Source organism: Melanostigma gelatinosum (assembly GCF_949748355.1).
Source record: "Melanostigma gelatinosum genome assembly, chromosome: 3".
NCBI lineage: Eukaryota > Metazoa > Chordata > Actinopteri > Perciformes > Zoarcidae > Melanostigma > Melanostigma gelatinosum.
The window spans coordinates 4,390,054-4,412,435 of NC_136636.1; the positions used below are offsets into that span (position 1 = coordinate 4,390,054).

At 41.2% G+C, this 22,382-nt stretch overlaps 1 protein-coding gene across 1 annotated transcript; it reads left to right on the forward strand.

Moving 5' to 3' along the window:
• The first annotated feature begins 269 nt into the window (after positions 1–269).
• Positions 270–21,762, forward strand: pxk (PX domain containing serine/threonine kinase). Its single transcript, XM_079266479.1, has 18 exons — positions 270–434; positions 3,977–4,027; positions 4,244–4,291; positions 5,895–6,081; positions 6,364–6,441; positions 6,652–6,725; positions 7,920–7,994; positions 8,485–8,589; positions 8,779–8,880; positions 9,025–9,186; positions 9,354–9,471; positions 9,627–9,705; positions 9,868–9,916; positions 10,043–10,120; positions 11,040–11,126; positions 11,411–11,474; positions 12,076–12,135; positions 17,413–21,762. The coding sequence occupies exons 1-18, from the start codon at positions 333–335 to the stop codon at positions 17,583–17,585; spliced, it is 1,692 nt and encodes a 563-aa protein (XP_079122605.1). The 5' UTR covers positions 270–332; the 3' UTR covers positions 17,586–21,762.
• The last annotated feature ends 620 nt before the right edge of the window (positions 21,763–22,382 follow it).

A 22,382-nucleotide genomic window follows, 5' to 3' on the forward strand; every position in this document is an offset into this window, starting at 1 on the left:
GAAACAAGAAATAAGCTCAGCATTGTCTTGTGATTTTTTGTTTTTGAACTGGTTTGTTTGACACCTATTTACTTTTTTTCAGTTTCTTTATTTGCTCGTTTCTTTTATTTTGGTAAATTGTTTATGTCCTCGAACACTTCCTCCTCCGGACCAGCAGGGGGCGCTGACGCACCTCGGCGACTGATTGCAGCACCGCATCCTGGTTTACGGTAAAAAGCTAAGCTAACAGCCAGCGGTTAGTTCGCTTCTCTCGGAGCTGTTGGTGTTCCTCCTCCTCAGTCAGTGGACAGACGGACACTTTTAAGACCATACTTTCTCCGTTAATCCTCCGGATGTCTTTCCTGGAGAAGAAGACCCCGGGCCGGCTGCTGCTTGACGACACCGTTCCTCTAACTGCGGTGATCGAAGCCAGCCAGAACCTGCAGTCCCACACGGTGAGTGTTTACTAGAAAAACAACAAACGTCAACCTAACTAACCCGCTAACAACCTGTAGATGTAACAGGTGAAACAGTCTGTTATTCACCCCAATAAGACAGATGCTCGTACGTGTCGAAAATACAGCGTAATAGCGTACATTTTAAGGGGGATTTTATCGTTTGAGGCAATCGCTGCGTCACCGGTTCCATTATCGGACACATGTGTTGGAAGCTTCATTTCGGCTCGTTTTTTCTTAATAGTTTCATTAAACCATCAAACCAACTCTTTCAACTCAAGTCAATATAGCTGTAAAAAATACTACTGTCACCCCCCCACCCCCATGCGTCAGTTGTCAAGTCATATTTTTTTTAAGCGTGAGAGTTGACATTGTATCTCCATTATCGGACAGAGAGCCACTGTCACTGATTAAGCAATTTCCTGGAAGCTGTTTTGCATCCAGCAGACTGCTGATGTAAAGCGATCAGAGTGGAGCATTGCCACCGACTGACTGGAGGACCAGCAGCTGAAAGCAATGCCTGTAAAAGCTCCGAGAACCGTCGCTTATCTATGATCAATAAAGTGAATTATATTGAGAATCATTGCGTCTTATGGATTCCTCTTAAGGCTGTCTAACGTTATCGAAAACAAAAAGTATTGTTAATCTATAATGGTCTGTTGTAACAATAACATTCGGCATACATAATTATCTATCTATCTATCTATCTATCTATCTATCTATCTATCTATCTATCTATCTATCTATCTATCTATCTATCTATCTATCTATCTATCTATCTCTATATATATATATATATATATATATATATATATATATATATATATATATATATATATATATAATATAAAAAAAATAATAAGATATGTAAGTTATAATAATAATACGTGGTTATTTTTATTATTTGCCTCCATTGACATCTTTCCACTAACGTTGTATGAGGACTATGCTTGCTGTTTTCTGTATGGTTATACATGCTGAAGCGAAGAGATGGTGGATATGTTTGTAAAGTGACACAAATAATCTCTGCGTCTGTTAAAATCAACGGAAACATTAATTTGTCGGATTTGTTTTTAACTAAGTTTGGCGTGACATCATCTCTCAACATTGTAACTCAACTTGTTGCAAAAGCTCATGTTCAGCATTACTTTGTACTTAAATGTGTACTTTATACTCGTTTGCAGTAAGAAATGGCGTTTGAACAACGTGACTGTCGGTGGACATAAAGCATGTCTTTATGACATGGGTTCGTCTGTCCGATAATGGACGCCTCTGTGGCGGGTTTGTTTACGGTCCGACTGGGGATCAGCTGAGCTAGCCAGTTAGCATGCCAATGTCAGGCATCGGTGCTGCACATGTAAAACAGAACCATAACCTCATAGGAGAGACTAATACTGACAGATATAATACCTGTATTTATGTATTTACATTTCTCCCTGTTGGTAGTTTTTTTTGGTTGGTAGTCCCTGTTTTTTGTTTTAGTCCACTCAAAATACCAACTTTCCTGTAATTCAGAACAACATTATTACAGATTTCCTTGATGCTGAATCTGTCAGATGACTTTCCAGAATTTCACAACATAAGCAACTCCTAAGAAATGTGAGCACGTGCCTCTCACTAACACTGTATTTGGGGCATGTATTTGAGCTTCTAGTCAAGGACGAGTCACTTCCTGTTGGTCACCAATTACAAGTCACTGACTAGAAGGAGAGGAAGTCTGATGGACTCCACACAGGGAGGTCGGTGTCATGTTATCATGCGTTTCTCCCAATTAAATTAATAAAGTAATGTACAGTCAGTCAGTGGCAAAAATACATATTAACATAGAACTTGCATGTTCTATTCCGAAGAATAAAAAAACTAATTCAAAGTGATTTTTAATAACACAAACGACTAGAAATCTTGCTCTGGATATTATCCAAGTTCAACAATATGTTGTGAGGTCAACTCCATTTGTGTGGATCCAATACTCCACGTCCTGGTATCTGCTGTTGCTGGTACTCGTCATAGCTCACTGTGTGGAACTCATTGGGATGGTTTACGTGTTGAGTAACGTGAGGCCGGGAATTAGTGTCGCTCAAAGAAAACAGAGTCTGAAGCTAAATAATGTGACGCCTACTAAGAAAACTGTACTCGGCGTGGATCACCCGACCTGCTTCATGTGATCGGTATTGACGCTGATGCCAATCAGCCGGTTGCTGCGTCCCTTTTGTTTTGATATGTTTTATTTTTCACGGCTCCCACAAGCACGAGACTGCTGCAGATCAAAGGTCGGCAGCTTTACAGACTCGGGGCCGAGTGGAGAGCTACGAGAATGGACAGAAGGCAGGATTATGTGTGCTGCACCTTTTTAAACAAGGCAATTCAAAAGGACAGAAGGGCCTGAACAGTGACGACTGTTATCAATTGCAAACATTACTGCTATAAATGAATGGAGGGTGGATATCATGAATAATAGAGAGGTTGTTACAGTGATGAAACATACACTGCTGCACTGGAGAAAAAACTTCAGGAATTTGTAGCTTTTGTACATTTTCAGAAGAGACTGATGAAAGAAATCGTCTGAGAGATTGTATTGAGTTCAACAGGAAGTGATGTCATGTGTTTGTGTTGGGCTCACGTGAATGAATGCGAGATAACCGTAGAAACCAGCCTGTCAGCAGGAATTACACTGTTAGAGGATTAGATTAAAGGAAAAGTCTGTGTTTACGCCACGAGTCCTGTTTTCATAATCGTTCTTGTTGGTTATGAAAACATTTCACTGCAGAGATCTGTGAGCGCAGTGGCGTGATCAGACAGATCCTCACTGAACAGCGTTTGTGTTATTTAAACCGTTTATTTGGAAAAGAAACCGAAAGTGAACTCTACTGAAACATGAAGCTGTTTGTGTTTCAGCGTGACCTTTCTGTATATTTGTATTTATTGTCATTTATCTTCTATAATTAAAACTTCATCATATATTATGACTTTATTCCCATAAAATTACAATTTAATTTTACAATGTTTTTTTGTATAAAATCATAAACTTACTTTTGCAGTATTATAACTTTTCCCCTTGAAGTTGTGACTACATGGTTTTTCATCTAATTTACTTTTAATATATTATGACAATTTTCCTCTAAAATACCCATTTATTTTCACAGCAATACAGTTTCTTTATTTTAGTATTTCGATATGTAATGGGACCTTCATCCTGCAAAAACAATTTTAAAAAGTCAACATTGACTTCTTTTAAGTTACATCTTTTCCTTAAAGCGTCAGAAACACAGCTTTAAAAGCCAAGCCGTGATCTTTTACCAAACGTAACAAGTCATTTTGTTGCGTTCCAATTTTAAACAACTGCGAGCCGTAATCTGTAGAAAATGTTTCCTTTGAAACCTGATCGAGAATGGATTTTAGTTGTATGGGAATGTAATTTGACATTGTTGCCCAGTGGTTTCTCATTGTTTAAACCATTTACACAAGTTGTGATTGTCTGTTTTTAGTTACTTAAGAAAAGCGACAAACTCATGTTTTGATGGCTGTGATCTCTCGTCTCTCAGGAGTACATCATCCGAGTCCAGAGGGGCGTGTCTTCAGAGAACAGCTGGCAGGTAAATGCACCAATCACCACCTCAGGTGGCAACCAATTAGAATTCAGAGGCGAGAACATGACTGTGAAATGCCAATCAATCAGTTTGTTTGGCAGAAGTACTGACCGATGAAAATGTCAAGATCATAAGACCAATAAGGAGATGAATTGAAATCACAGACGGGTCAGTAACGCGTGTGTGTGTGTGTGTGTGTGCGTGTCTGTCTGTCTTTTGCAGGTGATTCGGCGCTACAGTGACTTCGATGTTCTCAACAGCAGCCTGATGGTGAGTTTCTTTTAGTCGCTGCGTCTCCTGTTGTTCCCGGTGTTTTAAAACATGCTGGTCTTGCAGATGGAACAGCAGAGAAGTGTCTCGTGCCTCGTCGCTGCTTTGAGAACGTTTCTGTGGACATTTTCGGATGTTTCGTGACTGACATGAATGAACAAGCTGCTGCTGAAGGAAAAAACTACAAACCTTTCACAGACGTCTTTAAATGCTCGGTGCAGAAATTAGTGTTTTTGGTGACTGAGCTCTACAGATGACATTAGTTTTAAAAATGATTATCATACACTGTTATGGTGGACTGCTTTATAAAATGGGCAGCAGTACTGTTGAAGTGCGTTGTTGGTAATTGCCTAATAACATGAAGAAAACAGCAGCCTGCCAACTTGAAATGTCTATAAGTGCACATTTACACACGGCGGCATCGTCTTAGCCAATAATCTCCTTCCTGTTTGGAAACACTGTTGGTTACGATATGCTCACGGTTTTGCTGTTGAGTCATTGATTTCCTGGCTGGTGCTTTGAGAGTCTGATGGTCTGTGTGCTGATGAGCTGTTTGCTTTGGAAGGTTGCACTGCGACACTCCGTATCTCTCTGCTAGAATATGTTGAAAATGCTGCTGTGTGCTCATTCTGCTCCGCTGCACCTGATGAGATTCAGCTCATGTTGTGATTGATCTTTTTCGCCTTGTTAGCAGAGTTCAAGCTCTCGGGACTGAAATATCTCAACCAATAACTTGTCAGAAATAAATTTCATGGCAATCCATTAGTTGATGAGATACCTTAGTCTGGACCGTGACGCTGTCACGTGGCTCAATCCTACAGAAGATGGAAGGTTCATGGTTATGTGTGAAGTGTTTGTTATCTTAGCGTAAGGATGGGGCGCTGCAGGAATCCTAAAACCCGGAAATGAGTCGGTGTTTTTACACATCCGGTTCTTCTCTTGGTGGCTGAAATAAGTTCTGTGGTTAAAACAAGCTTCAGAGATTTTCACATTTTGTTCTACAAAATAAAATTGTCAGTAAATACAACACTACAAGAAAGGTGTTTTTAACAAGTGGCTAAATGAGACTCCAGATATCGATATAAATATATCAAGCTTGGTGGAAGTGAATTCATGATGAACTTTGATTGTAGCGCCGGCCCTTTAATTCTGCATTTACCAACAAAGCGTGTAAGTATCATAAACTTCCGTTTACCTCAGAGATTATTATTATTTTATTTATTTATTATTATAAGATTTATTATATATCTTCCCAGTATCGTATTGATCTTTATTAAACCTATAATCAATAGAACTGTGTTGGAGCGGCTCTGACTTTGGGGTTCGTGTCAGATTGTCCTGGTTGTGACTCGTCTGATGTTCAGGTCAAATCATTGCTGGATAACAGGAAGTTAGCAGTTTTTCTGCTGAGGTTTCGTTTGCTCATTTCCTTTTTTGGGGTCTCCCACTGACCCCGACCTCCAGTCAGCCCCTTTACCTTCAGTCAACATGCAGCAGAACTGTCGGAAGCCTGTTGTTAGTCTGTCTCTGTGTAAATGCATTGCTTAGATATACAGGAAAGGACTAAAGTTGATAAGGAAACAAACTCCATCTCTCTCTGTAGGTTTGCGGCATCAGTCTCCCTCTTCCTCCCAAGAAGCTAATTGGAAACATGGACAGGGAGTTCATAGCAGAGAGGCAGAGAGGACTGCAGGCTTTTCTGGACTCAATTACCCAGCATCCCCTGCTTTCCAGCTCCCTGATAGTCAAGAAGTTCCTTGACCCAAACAACTACTCGGCCAACTACACAGGTGTGTTCCTTCGTCTTAAGTACAGTTTTTTATATTTTATGCTACTTAATACTTCACTAAATATTCACTATATATATACACAGTATATATATGTATATTATTGTAGTTTTTACCCAATGACATTAACCTGAACATATTCTTTTTTTAACATTTGCTTTGCAGATTCAGATTTTACATGCAAGAGATGTGATGAATTTATAAAACTACTACGACGAACTACAAAGCTTTTTGCATTGTTATATTTCATTGTCTTTTTACTGTTTCTGTCTCTCTGCCTGTCAGAGATCGCCCTGCAGCAGGTCTCCATGTTCTTCAGGTCGGACCTGAAGTGGGAGGTCCTGGAGCCTCTCAAAGACAACGGTAAGACTCTGAACCTGACTGTTTGCAGTGCTAATGCTAACCGCTAGCACAACATGCTGAAGTTTGCTTTAGCTTCGTTGTTTTCAAATGCAACAGTCAGTATCCAAAATAAATCATACGGTGCAGTATAGTTGAATGTATGTCAACATTGTTGTTTGATTCTTATTGGCTGAGTATCAAATGAAGTGACACGCTGTTTGTTTGTTTCAGGCTGGAGGATCAGGAAGAAATACTTTCTAATCAAAAACAAAGAGCAGCCCAAAGAGCGGTATCTGCTGAGCTGGGTGAGTACAAAAGAAATCGAGTTTCACTGATCAAAAACAGCAACAACAGGCTGAGAATAATGTCTGAGGAGGACAGTAATACAAGCGTGCAACATGGGCCGTTGTTTCATCTGGCTTCAAATAGTGAGTTGAGATCTTCGGAGTAATGCTCAAATTCTATATGAAGTTTCAAACATGCATGCGTGAATTGTTATTTAATCAAGTTTTGTTTGTATTGATTTTGAACCAAAATATATCAGTTAATTATTTTAAGGGAACTTGTGTCGTTGCGATGTGGGTTGAACTTTCCGACGGCCCTTGAACATATCATGTGTGACGAACGCTCCAGTCAGAAAAAGCAAACTAAAAACATTTTGATATTTCATCCCAAAAATGTCTCATTTAAAATTTTGCTCCAAATAAACCGTTTACTCAAACCAGATCATGTAAAATATATGGAGCTTTAACACTTTATCAAAGAAATTCAACTTGCATTTCTTTCATTTTTTAGATTTATGGCATTGTAACTTTGTTATACTGCACAAAAGACATGTTAAATGTTTCGCTACTTCTAGCCATGATTGTGCTGTTTCCATAGAGGTGCAGGACTTACTGGATATATTTCAGTGGAAATCAAGAAAGATGTGACGGGAGTGAAAAGCTGCTCTGGGTTCAGAAGGTTGAGGATTGTAAATCCCAGCCTCTAACCTTTAGTCCTTCACAAACTGAGGATGGAAATGAAGTTAATGTTTCTTAAAATCATTATAATGAAGCATTTTACAAATATAATTCTGTGACACGTTTCTGCAGGACAGCGTTTTATGGAAAAGTGACCGAATTCAGAGCAACAACAACACAAGGACAAGTTTTACTCAATGAATTCTTGAATCACAATGACTTCTTCTTTACTCTCTTCAAAGAGAAGTAAGAATTTAAAACAGTTTTCCACTTATACTTTCCTCCGACTCGTTTCCAGGAACGTCTCAGACGCTGAGGGATTCCCCACCGTTAAATTTAGCTTCATTTGGATTCAATTAAAAGTAATTCACTGATGTTAAAAGCTACAAAGTATGTGGAAATATGTGATCTGGGAGTATTTTAAATCTGAAAAGTACATGATTTAAAATGCATTTGTGCAACTCTGGTTCACAGAAGCAAGTCTGTAGAGAAGATTGTAATTGTCGAAATAACCCATAATCTATGTGTGTGTTGTAGGTGGACCTGGGTCCTGATAAATTCCTGTCCGACAAAGACCTGCAGTCAGCAATAAAGCTGTTAACCAGCCTGTCTGTACGTACTCGTGGTGTGTGTGTGTGTGTGTGTGTGTGTTAGTAACTTGCACTACCTTACACAGTAACTAAACATTTGGCCGTGAAACCAGAATCTGACTTCTTAGCAACTGTTTGAACATACACACATGAACATTGTGTTAAATTTGGAGCAACAACAAAAAGGAGCCAAAACATGCCAAACTGCAGTGACTGCACTTAGATCTGTGAACTGTTGAACTCGTCATTATAACGGCGTGGAGACAGCTAAAGCTAACGCAAGCTATGTCAACAGAAAGCTACCGGCTAGGTGGTGAGAAAGCTACGGCTAAATGTAGCTATAGCAATATATATTCCACATTACTGAGGCTGTAGCCAAATCCAGTAATGATGAAAAGAATAAAAAATATCCCTCTTTAAATCGTACCATTTTAATATGAATATTAAAAGCAGAGATGCATTTATTTCTAATTAATAATGATCTGTAAATGATGAAACTCCTCCTTCTCCAGACTCCATACCTCTGTCCGCTGTTGTTCTCCAGCACCAGTGAGTCTTCAGCTCTGCTCATCCGGCCGTTCAGTGAGAGAGGCTCTCTGAGAGACCACATCTGTAAGGTACACTGTGCAATAATGTGTTCACTGCTTTAACGTTGCAGCTGGTGGAGATCATCTTAATTAGTGTGTGTGTGTGTGTAGAAGTACAAATGCCTTGAAATTCAAAACTGTGCTTGAGTGGATGTACTTAGTTTTATTCCACCATGTTGTTGGTAAAAGGTTCCAGTGACACCCGTTCCTCTCCTCCAGGTGAAACCCAGAGAGAGTTACCTGAAGAAGTACTGTAACCCGAAGAAGAGTCAGGGACTCGAACTGCAGCACATCAAACTGTACGGCCGCCAGATCCTGGAGGTATATTTACACACACACACGCTCACACACACACACGTGCAGAGCAATAAAACACACATCACAAAATGTTACTTGTTACTACAACTCTCTGTCTCTCTCGCTCTCTCTCTCTGTGTGTGTGTGTGTGTGTGTGTGTGTGTTCAGAGCCTGAAGCTTCTCCATGATGGCGGGGTATTTTTCGGTCACCTGCACGCGTCCAACGTAATTGTGGATGACGGCGTGTGTCGACTGACTGATGTAGAAAACGGCATGCTGGGAGTTCCCTCAGTGCTGCGACCGGCCTTCAGCCAGCTCAGGAAGGTCAACGTACGTAGACACTGAAAAGGGAGAATATGGGAGAGAGACAATTGTTCCAGGAGTTAGCTCGTGTTCCTGTGAACATCTTTACATCTTCAGATTGTGAGCCTGTACATGCACCAACACACTTTGTGATTGAAGGTTAGTTTATCTAAGTCCTACTTGTGTTTCTGCAGACCACAGAGAGCATAGACGTCTTCTGCTTTGGACATTTACTCTACGAGATGATGTACGGCCGACCGCCGGACAGCGTGCCCGCCGATCAATACCCGGCTGCCCCCTACACCGCTGTGGGTCAGTATATATCCACACACACACACACACACACACATACAGATGCTGATGCTGTCACGATTTCTTTTCTACCTCCAGACATTCTGTCCTCTGGACCTGAAACAAGTTTACTTAAGTGTTCCAACGTGCTCTGTTGATTTATTGTGTGTGTTCAGTGTCAGTGCTGCAGTCCATTTTGTCCACAGAAGCCTGTAAGAGCGGGATGCCAACAGTGTCGCAGCTCATCCAGACACCGTGAGTTCACCTGACGTAGCCTCTGTCCTGTTGTTTTCATTAAGTAGTGATGTACCTACAGCCTGTGTACAGACTCATGATCATAATCTTGCCTGTGTACAGACACATGATCATAATCACATGTTTTTTTTTTGCTGATGAGTCACATTTTGTGTTTTTTAGGCTGTTCAGTGACGTTCAGCTCCAACACTCTGAAAAACTCCAGATCAAGGTGAGAGGCTGAGTTCACTGCTCTGAGAGTTTGTCCATGTGAACTCTTTCAGAATGTTTATTCTGATAAAAAGAATAAAACAAGCAGAAAGATGAAGCAGACCTCTGAGTCCTTCCTCTCCTCCAGGTTCCCAGCCGGCTAAAAGAGGCGCTGAAGACGGCGAAGGGGAGTCTGGAGAAGAGGCTGCAGGAGGAGCAGAGGCTGGTGGGTCACGACACTCATTTAACGTCTGTAAATCGTTTGTTTATTTTCTCCACTGAAGACCTTCGGGAGGACATGTCCCTTCTTAAAGGCTCCAACGATTTTCCCCAAATATCTGTATTTTGAATGGGTGACCTGCTGAACAAGTTGGACAAGGCCGGGCCCCTGCAACATAAAACACTGTGGAAAAACATTGCAACGTGATTTCCCACAACCGTTTCATGTTGCACACACACGTCAAATGGCTTCAAGCTGCTCTTCCTGTAAGTGATGCCGACTCCAGGAGCAGACGGCACTGAAACCTCATGTCTTCTCTTTAGAACTACAAAGTGAACGCAGTTTTGACTCTCCGCAGATTCTTTCATGTCTTCTAATGTCTTGAGAATGACTGCTTCACGAATGACATTCTGCATTTGGGGAAATGAATGCTTGATTTTCATGCTTCCTCGACTATCGACCAGCATAGAGTGACGGCGAACGGCTTGCCTCTTAAATGGAAGTCAGAACAGATTTCACCCGCAGACGTTTACCGGCGTCCCGAGGCAGAAAAAGCAGATGGAATAGCCCGAGCCGGGTTGTAAACATTCACTGCAGCAGATAGCACGGCTAGCACGCTAGCTGCAGCAGTCCATAAAGTTGAATGTCGCACTGTTTTATGAAGCGTTTTACATGAATCTCCGTCCGCTGTCTTTGCACTCGCTGATTCTCCTCTGCTTGTTTCACTGTGCAGTTATAAAACAAGAATATAGACAAAGATTACTCCATGAAGGAGAGGTCATGGAAGGATACCGGAGAGCCTCGTGATGTTGTGTGAACTCTGCATTCCACTTGTTTCTAGAAACGGACAAATTCAAGGCAGCTTGTAAATAGGAGGTTTGCTGTTTTGTAAGGAGGGTAACGTTGTTTGTTGGTTTGTTTGAAGCTCCACCAGCACAAGAGGCTGACCAGAGCTCAGTCTCACCACGGCTCGGAGGAGGAGAGGAAGAGGAGGAAGATTCTGGCGAGGAAGGTAGGCGACAGCAACAGACAGAACGTCGTCATGGACAAACGTCTTGGCTGGTTGATGCCAAGACTCATGGGATACGCGTTTGTTTAGAAAAACCCACGGGAACAAGTTCCTGTTGAGAGACTGAAATGAAATGCATTAAACGCGGTCGTCTGTCTGAGGTTGGAGGGACAGAGGTGACTCTACAAGTGCACAAGAAGCCGTTCATTTCTTGTAAATGAACGGCTTCATGTTAGCTGAACCGTATCGTCTCAATGAAATCTAATGTTGAGTTTTTGTCTTTGCAGAAGTCCAGACGGTCGGCTTATGAAAATGAAGAAGACGTCTCGGTCAGAAACAACAATAACTCTGGTAGGTCAGTGCTGGTAGCTAACGCTAGTTAGTTTGTTGGTATGTTAGTCGTAGTTAGACACCTAGTTGAACAGTTACCGAGGTACCGTCTTAGTTAGTGTTGTACCTTATAGTTCAAATCTTCATTCATAACGTTGACATTTTAATTATATTGACAGAACCATTGTGTGCAATAGTCCTCTCTCTCTCTCTCACTCTCACTCTCACTCTCACACACACACACACACACACAGAGCGAGGTGGTGCTCAGTCCTCGTCTCTGTCATTGTCTCGGTCCAAAAGTCTAAATTTATTGAAAAGAAGATGGATGTAATCATTTATGAAATGTCCACCGTGTTTTTATGGAACAAACATTTCTGTTTCGCTCGTTATTCGTTGGCGTTTAGCTTTTCAAAAACACAACGGGAAGCACGGGACGGTCGAGCAGCAATCTAACAGCACCATGAATGACATTTACATCCCAGAATAATCTTTAAATGGAAATAGGTATTAAAACAATAAATGTGGTCTAGACTCTGCACTTGCAGCTTTTGTTGAGCTACGCTTTGTTCTTTATTAAAGTTACTGATGCTGAATAATCTGTTTTTCTGTCCATCTTCAGGTTCTGGAGCCAGTTCCCCTCCCACATGCCCCTCCTCCCCCACCCCCCCATCCACCAGAGGTAGGCACTGTCTGTCTTTCCGTCTGTTCGTCCATCTGTCCTCATCAGTCTGTTTGTGCGTCTTCCCATTTGTCAGTTGAACTGTCTGTCTGTCTGTATGTCCTCTCGTCTGTCTGTCTGTCTTTCTTTCTATCCTCTCGTCTGTATGTCCTCTCGTCTGTCTGTCTGTCTTTCTTTCTATCCTCTCGTCTGTATGTCCTCTCGTCTGTCTGTCTGTCTTTCTTTCTATCCTCTCGTCTGTATGTCCTCTCGTCTGTCTGTCTGTCTGTCTTTCTATCCTCTCGTCTGTATGTCCTCTCGTCTGTATGTCCTCTCGTCCGTCTGTTCGTACGTCTGTCGTCCCATCTTTATGTTCAGCTGCCTGTCTGTCTGTCCTCCCATTTGTCAGTTGAACTGTCTGTCTTCCCCGGTGTCTCTGTGTTGTGGAACGTATCTGACAGACTGTGGTGAGAACCTGCTGCAGCAGCTCTCAGATCCATAACTGCATCTTTATCGTTAACCCTGAACTTCTTCCCTCAATTTTCCTCTTGAGATTTGCATGCGTGAATATGAAGACTAATCATTGAACCCGTCTGTCTCTTCACCTCTTCTCTCTCCATGTGAGGACCTGGTTCCGGTGTGTCTCCTTCGCTTTGTTGTGTCTCTAGCTAGCTGGATGCAGGATGGGAAACACTGATGTTTTATATTTCAAAGCAATAGTCTGCTGATATTCTTAATGCTTGTTGACAACAAATCCCACGAAAAGACCCAAACCTGAAGACGTGAGTCTGTCAGAAAGGCTCATTAATACAGAATATAGTTCCATATTTCATAAAAGGTCACTGTAGCTTTTAGCCAACGTTACTCAAACAGGAGCAAATGCAGCGTTTTTGTGGGACTATTTTCAGCAGCGGATGAACATACATCTGGTGCTCTCGTGAGCACTGATGCTGCTCGCTGATGTGTTTGAGCTCTGTTGGTGGTGGTGGAAAGTAACTAAGTACATTTACTCATTTAAGTACTGCACTTAAGCACAATTTTGAGGTACTTATTCTTTCCTTGAGCATTTCCATTTTACAATACTTCATAATTTGACTCATCACATTTTGGAGGGAAATATTGTACTTTTTATTTTAATATTTATTTGACATCACTTTGCATATTTAGATTATCAATATATAAGCAAATATATGGATCAACTAGTAAATTATAATGTGTTATTATAGTTAAAGGTACCCAGCAGTAAGTAAGTAAATTAAGATTAGCTCCAACGTTACCAGCTGCAACATTAAAGTGATGAACAAATTAAAACAATGATTATAATTGTATGATACAATATCTGGGCCAGTGTGCGTCGTAAGTACTTTTTGTACATTTATTTAAGCGAAGTGTTGAATGCAGGACTTTAACTTGTAACAGTGTGTTGCTGCTTGTACTTAAGTAACAGAGATGAGTACTTCCTCCATCGCTATTTAGAGGAATCCAAAATATACTTGTTAGGATTCTTTGTTGGTCTTTTTCATGAGATTTCTTGACGATGCAAAAAATAATGAATATCATCAAACGTTCACAACATGTGGCATCAGTTTCCTCCCCTGATAGAAGTGTCTCTTCTTATTTCCTCTCTTCCTCTTCTTCTTATTGCCTCTTCTTCTGCTTATTTCCTCTTCTCTCTTATTTCGTCTCCTCCTGTTTTTCTTATTTCCTTCTCTTCTCCTCTCCTCTCCGTCCTGGGGATACTGTGTAAATGCTGATTGGTCCACTGAACAGATAACTGTCATCTCCCTCTCTCTCTCCCGTGCCGTCTCCACCATAGAGCATGCTCCATTCTGACCGTGTCGTTGGGTAAAGTAAACGATTTATAACGTCGATGATGATGATGAAGGTCACTGGTGTTTTTTTTAAGCTGTCGTACACCCTGATTTCCCAGCAGTCTGCTGGTCAGAGATCTGCCTCATGCTTGTGATCTCAAGTAATGGCTGAACAGACTTTAATGGATTGAGCCGGATCACGAGCCTCTGTGTGTGTCATGTGCAGACAGCAGCACACGTTAAGATAACAGCTTCCTGGAAACAAACATGTCCGTCCGTTAACTGAAAGCTGAAATCCAGAGCTTCTTTCGTTCTGGTGTTGAAACTTGTGTTTCAGTGATGAGGACTTTTACTACAACGTTCTAAATACGACCTGACCAATACTGGAGTTTTCCGGTTGATACTGATATTGCGCCGTATACCGCTCTGATAGCACTCGTGACCTGCCAATCACAGTAGCCCCGCCCTAAAGCATCCCCTGCTTTATGGTCTGTTTGACTCTAAATGGACCATAATGTACTAAATGAACATCATGCTGTATTGCAGAAGACTTGAAACTAGAGATTGAGACATAAACTCATGTTTACAATGTTTACTGAGGTAATAAATCAAGAGAGAAGTAGAGTCATTTTCTCATTGACTTCTATACAATCAGAGGAGCCCCCTGGTGGACATTAGAGAGAATGCAGCTTTAAGACACTTCAGCATTGGAATCAATCGGCAGAACCGGAGATTACCGACTTAGACGTTTTGGCACAAACTCAAAAATTGATACGCTAATTATGACAACCTCACACATGTCGAATCGGATAAAATGATGAAGTGATTTTGTTTAGACATGGACGTCAATTAAAAAATGACGAGTTGGCAGAAGGATACAACTGTGAGGCGGTGATTCAAGTTTTACATAAATACGTCAAAACTTCCTCCTTTCGATTTTTTTGATAGTTTGTATTTTGTGTTACAAGAGACATACTGAGCCGGACGACTGCAAGACAGAAATGAACCTTCAGTGCTCTCTGGTGGACAAACTATGTAGTGGAGGCACGGCTCTACTTCCTCTCTCAACCTCGAAGGGACTTCGTAGGGTCAATGATGAGATCAACGAGTCTCTGTTTGCCTGGAACAGGGTGTACGCACAACTTTTATAAAAATCCTCACAATCTGCAATGATCTCCAAACCTCACAGACACTCCTCCCCGATTCAGACCCCATGTCCTCATTGGAGATTGTGATCCGTCCGTTCCGTCTGTCCGCCTGGTCAGTTGCAGCATGTCCGTTTGTCCGTCTCTGTTTTGTTTGTTTTTCGTCTGCTCGTGTGTCTGTGTTTGGGACGGGGGTGTCACGGTGAAGACGTGTCAGGTCTTTGAACGTTGCTTTTTTTTGGGTCAGAAACGTATTGAACTCATAATAACTCTGATTTGTTTTTTCAATATTTTAATTTACCTCCCAGCTGCTCTACCGTTGACCAAACCCTCCAGAAAATCTTTTAAAAGGATTTTCACATGTTTGGTTTAATATTCAGATAATACTTTGTCCATAAACATCGTGAAGTCACCAGATAAACCTTTTCTTGGTTCTCATTTTGGTTTCTTTTTTCAAGCACATCGATTACAAATTTAGAATAATTTACTTGTGATCTGGGCCCGTATTTATTAAACCTTTTTGTTTTCATAGCACGGACCATTTTCAAACCTTCATGGTGGTTCGTACTTCGGACACAGCGTGTCTTAGTCGGCCTGTGATCACAGATCTGAGCACAAGTTTCTCATTTAATCACGTGAACTGTGGACCGTGGACACAGCTGGGCTCCGGTCTGACGCATCTGAAGACGGATGTCTCACTGGAAGTGCAGCTGAGCACGTGACTGAAGGGTCATCTGAATATTACGTGAAAAAAACAAAGGCCTCTGTGGCTGCTAAATGTAATGAAAGTGAGTTTGTTCCACAGCCACCCTGGAGATACTCAGTCACCCCTGCAGGCATTCTTAAATTATGATTTCATAAAATACCTGCAAAACAATTCAAATCTAACGTACGTTTCCTCTGTTCTGCTCAGCCAAAAACAGGTTATTCCAAATAAAATCATCTTCAAACATGATAATGTCCTTCTGCAGTGACGGGTTTTTCCAGGTGTGGTTCCCATCTGTCCGAGTGACGGATGTACTTTCATTACGTCGCAGATAATCACAGACGGTGAAACAGAAGGTGGAGTCTGTGGAGTCGCAGCGCTTGGCCTCTGCTTCGACATGCTAGAGCTCGACGTCTCTCTGCCCTTAATCCCCGGCTTTTTAATTCAGCTCGGGATGCAAAATGGCACAACTGTAAGAGAATGAAGCGGGTTACGGTTCAACTCGCCATCAGTTCAGGCCGTCGATCGAAGTGATCCTGACGAGTAGAGAAACGGAGGCAGTCGCTCCTTTAGTAAAAGACAACAGAGCTGTGAAGCCACAGAAGAAACCTTTCTAACTTATTTTATTAACGTATTGACTTTAGGGACCACTTGGCCGTTTGACTCCGTATTCTTAAAATAAGGCTTCTTAGTTCCGGACCAACGTGTCTGAAAGGTGAACTGATGGTTGAGTTGAGCCGGGACGCGGATCTGGAGGAGCTGGTTTCATAAAGATAAACTCTGCAAAACCCACAGAACACAATCGACAATTTAAATAAGTGTGTTATGTCACCCTTCATAAAGGGTTAAAAAAATAATTAATAAGTCATTGGTAAAATATTTATGAACTGTTTTTAACTTTTCTTCACAGTAATCCAGTGATAGTTGTCTGTACAATCATGAATATATTGTAAACCATACTTCTAATTCTGTGTGGTTGTACTGGTGGCAACCTTCAAACAGAGGCCAGTGTTTGCGTTTCTAGTTTGTCAAAAATGTTCAGTGTAGCACATTTAACAATAACTCATTTATAACTGCAGATGACTTCGGCTGTTTGCTAAGTAGAAAAATATTTTTATTAATAACTTGACTAAATATGATCAACAAAGGGTACATTTGATAACTCTAAAGGGGTTCTTATTCATGACTGAACTGAACTATAAATCATTAGTAAACAATCTATTAATTAATAATGCATTGACAAAGTGCCTTAATAGAAAGTAATGAAAAACCATTTTCTACCAATTATAGCAGTTATAGTCTCTAATAAAACTACAGACCGTGAACAGGTTTGTGCTCTGATCATCTGAAGGATAACGTTGTGATTTATGACTCCTTCATGTTTAATCTTTAACCTCTATTGACTGAGTGTCTTAATGTGGACACGTTTTACTGCTCTGTTTTAATTAAGGTACAAGATATTAATGAGAGTTTAAAGTTTAACTCTCTGTAAACTAGTTAAAGAGTAAAACTAAGACCAGCGTGAACCAGTCGACCAGTTTAACTTCATCTTTGTGTAACCAGCTCCTGGGGAAACTGAAACCAGAGGTGTTGTTGGTTCCTCACCCTCTTTTCTTTGATTCTCTCCTTCATCCAGGAGCCCTGACTGCTCCTCCTGCCCCCCCTCCACTCCCTCCTCCCCCCCCTCCTCCGACGCTGGACTCGTCGTCCTGTCCTCCTCCTCTGTCCTCCTCTGGAGGAGGTCGCACCGCCCTGCTGAGCTCCATCCAGGCCTTCAGTAAGGGCAAACTGAAGAAGGCAATCATCTGACCCCCGCCCACCTGTTCCTCCACCAGGACCAGTCACTACGGCGTCACGACCCACCTGCTGGTTCCGCTCTGTGGTCGGGACTGGTTCATGTCGTCGCTCCCTGAGATGTGAAAAGGAATCGCTAACGAAACAAAAATATTCCAAGTACTAGTTTTACTTTTTACTGCTATTTCTGCTTTTTTTTTTTCCTGCTTTTAAATTTTTAAAATCTGTTGCTGTGGTGGGAAAGAGGAGTCTCAGTCTGCCCTTTAAAAAAAACTCTGGACAGTCTGAGGCACCGAGGTTCGTCCTCACGGCCACCGGGCTCCACAGTCTGGTGAGGGGGGGGGGGGTTGGTTTTTTTCTGGTTGACCTGCTGCTTCAACAGGCAGACAACTGGCTTCTTTTCTGCTTGTCAAGGTGGCGGTTGAATGTTTTGAAATGTTATGTTTTGGAGCCACTGTGAATGCTTCGTCCCGCTGGAGGATGAAGTTGAATTTCCTGGATCCAAACGATCTTAATATCGGTGCTCTGACACTGATGATCACTGTCCTGAGACTGATCCAAACTCCGGCTTTCCCTCTTTGACAAATCATCTCATGACGTGTTGCCTCCACGGAGACCGTTTCATTGCAGGACATCGTGACAAAAAAAAGACTCAATCACTCGAATCAATAAAGTCATTTTTGTCTATTATTATGTCCCAAAAACACACTTTTTTTTTAAAAAACAATTGAAAAAAATTTAAATATTTCAACTGAAATGTTCTATAAATGTGTCTGCATCTTGAAAAAAACAATGCAGGTCGCCGTATGTGACCTGCAGGTTTATTGTCAGACGTTTTAAGAACATTCTCAACTTACAGATGTCCGTTTGCTGCAGTGCGTCTGTCTGAACGTCACGGTGGGATCAGACCCTGAACCAGAGGGAGGGGTTGATGAGGTTCTGTGCCGTTAGAGGTTGTGGATTGACATGGACCCTCTGAGGTTGTTCATCCCATTCAAGAACGGATAAAGAAACTTTACTGTTCAGCTCTGTGAGCATGAGGCGTCCTGATTGGTCAGTTGTTGATTCATTCTAAACAACTCTACGACCGTTTCTGACTGAGCATGCAAATAGTTTGCACAAGTTGGAGCACAAAAGAAAAAGAGCAGCACATAATCAACAACTACCCGCGTTGCTCCAAACTGCAAGAAGTTTGTTTCCATCCACCTATTTTTTTGCGCATGTTCAATTTGTACATATAAAGGCTAAATGAAAATTTAAAAAGGAATATTTATACGTCTCAAAAGTAGAAATGTTGCTGTATAAATAAATACACATAAAATCATGATGTTCATGAAGACTAACGTTCACCAAAGAGACAAAATCAGATCTGTGTGGAGCGATGAGATTAAAATCTTCCTCTAATTAAAACATGAAACAAACATATTTACATCATGTTTTCCACCATTCCAGGTGAATTAACGCCACCAACTGTTGATCTTAATGCACCTGGTATTCACATGTTATTGGAGGAAAAGGCACATTTATTTAACATTTTCTTTAGCCGGTTTCTGGAATTTGGTTAAAATTTCCACTACATTTGTGTGGAAACTTGACTAATGCTCATGTAAACAATCCCAATATATGTAACGCTCACCATAGTTTTCACTCAAGTCCCGGGAGGGCTGGAGAGGTGGAACTGCCCGCCATGAAGTTCAGCACCATTCTCCTCTGATCTCCCATCGTACTGTAACTTCTGCCTCGCCAGTGAGACTTTCGGCTGCTAAACGCGGCAGAAAGTAACGGCGGCCGCTGAAAGTAACGCTGCGGCTGGTGCAGCTGCTCTCTCCGTTGGATAGAGACGTCGCTCTACGCGATGTCAAACCTGCACTTTTGGTGAACGTCTGTGAGACGGAGTCTGTACCGTCCTGAATCGGAGCGACGTGGATCCGCAGCGATGAGCCGCTCTGATTGTATTTGGGGTCTGAAATTAATCTGAAATACTTTTTTTCTCCACCAGCATCTTTACTGATATGTGAGATTTTTCATGATTTTGCTTCTTTGCACCACAATAAATCCTCTGTATTCCACTTATATGACCCACACTGCTGCTTTTGCATGTTTTGTTTCGGCCCATTAACTGCTGATCACTTTCCAAGTCTCCCATCATGTTTTAAGATTTCCTTCTTTCTCCGAAAATGAACTTGCACAGACTTGAAACTTGCTACAGAGAGAAAATCCATTCGTCACCTTTCAGTTTGAATTGATGAATTCATAGTCATGTGCCAATTCAGAGTTGCTTGCAGGCTTTGTATTGAACGGCGGTTGAACTAGTAATCGACTGTGCGTCAGAGATTAAGCACCTGAAATGTAAACAAATGACCAACTTCAAATTCAGCTTTTCACAGCATCCATCTTTGTTCATTATGCTAATTCTGTGTTTGAGTTTGTGATAACGTCAATGAAAGTTCTCAGTCTGCAAGCTTTTATAAACCCAAAATGACACTTTAAACCTTCTCTCACATGGTGGGGAAACCTGATTGATGTTGTGGTGTAACTGGGCTGAGGCCTTATATGATCTAGTGTTTATTATAATTCATGGTGAGATGCATTGATGAAAACACTTTTCTAAAAGCTAAAATATCCATAGATAAGAAAAAAGCAGGGACTAAAAGCACATAACAAAATAAAGCAAAGACATGGTTTCCTTTCTCCCCACCAGCCAGATATTCAGGTCATCAGACCGAACTGGAGCCCGATCAGATCAGATGTGTATTTTATCTATAAATGCATCGCAAAGGAATGATTTAAAGTCAATAAATGGATCTCTGCAGTAAGTTTCACACTCATTAATAACACTCACCTGAAGGAATGAAAGAAGGAAATCCGTTATTTTGGGATCTTATTTTGTTGAACAGCGCTGGTGACGCTAACGTTAGTTAACCTTGGTGAGACGGTGACTGTTCATTTCAGACCCTGATTGTGTTGATTCCTGTTTTTGTTTTTTTGCTTTTGTTTTAATTCTGTTGTATTTTAATGTCTGTTGTCGTCATAGAGCTGAGATTATTTTAATTTTATTGTGCCATATGGATCCATGTGCCTATGGAAAAATGAATGTTTGTTTTTGTTGAAATATTGTCTGTGATATCATGCATACCAGATCATCTGTATGTATACAAGCTCTGTCTGAGTAACACTTTAGCACACAGGATGTTATTGCCATTACAGTCTGGGAATTTCCCAAAATAATACCAACTGATTACTTTTCGTTGTCGTTTCGTCTATAAATAGTGAAAACCCGGTGACGTCTACACCTCGTACCTCTGACAAACAGTCCAAGGCCTTATTACTGAGGCAGGCTAGCTGGTGCCACCAGTTTCCAGTCCTTGTGCTAAGCTAAGCTAACCAGCTTCTGGCTGTAGCTTTTTATTTGAACAGACCGATATGAGAGTGGTATTTATCTTCTCATCCGACTCTCTGCCCGAAAGCGACTCAGTGTATTTTCCAGAATGTCAAATGATTAAAAGTGTGTGTGACTCTGGGGTAGGACCACTGCAGCATGAGGAGCTACTTTACTTGTAAACCTTAACAAGAAACAACAGTAGAAGCAGAAGTAGACTGTCATCAGATTGACGGTAGGATCTTTTCCACTTGTGTCTCGGTCCTCGTTTCTTCTTCCTCTCACCTGTGATTACCTGACGCACTGCGTGCTAAAGTGTTAGCCTGTGACAGAGCGCTTATTGTGAGTCTTGAGCTCAGTAGAATCCTGCCACCTGATGACTGATCTCTGCAATCCAAGTTTAAGCACTCAGAGTGTTGGTTTTAAATCGATGCTGTGTGCTGAATGCCTTTTTTTGTTTTTATTATTCAGTGCAATCCGGTCCAATGCGATGGCCTTCACATTCTTTGAATGGTCATTAAATTGTATCGGGATGTTTCTCTGCAGCACTTTACCCACGAGCAGCGGAAGACGAGTCCAGAGGTGTGTTTGCGAAAAACAATTAAATTCAGAGTCACAGAGACGGCGCTGGATTACAAGTGTTGTTATGAAAAACCACTCTTCAATCATCAGGTCTTTTATCTCGCACTAGATGCATCAAATGTTTCGTCCCGATGTCGCCTTTGAATTAAAATGTCTTCTACATTTAATGCAGCTGCAAAATGACTCATCTATATTAAAGTCAAAAATAATAATCTAGCAAGCCTGCTGTGATGAAATAATAACTGTATCAACCGAATGAACATTTGATTAAAAAATGGTTCAGGAAAATCAAGACTAAGTTGTGTTTATTTGGTAGTGAAATGGGTTTTTTTGGACACACCTTAGAAGATTTGAAATGCCTAGATTAAACCGAAACCAGGGAATGTGTAGTAAGTATTTACACAAAAAAAGGAAATTCATGTATAGAAGCTCCCTTGCACCTCCTCATGAACACTAATGACAGTGTTCTCCAAGTAGTATTGGCTTGTCTGTGCTGCCATACACCTCTTAATTTACCCTAACCCACTCTACAGGTGTGTAGTTAAGATCAGAGTGAAAGTAAAGTTCAAAGATGTTTTGTCCAGGCGAGGGCATCGTAGGGGGTAGGAAGAAGAAAATATTGATTAAAGGCTCTATAAACTATTATTAGTGCAGCGTGTACAACTCGTTTTATTGACTGTAAATCTTGTCTGTCTTTTACCCATATTTACCCTTTTCATTTGGTTTTTTCATGCATGGAAAGGACCGCAAAGTAAACGTGATGCAGCAGGACAGACTGCCTGTGTCATTAATGAATACAAACATTGCCTACATTTTCCACTCATGTTTATGTTTAACTTAAAAATGTGGAT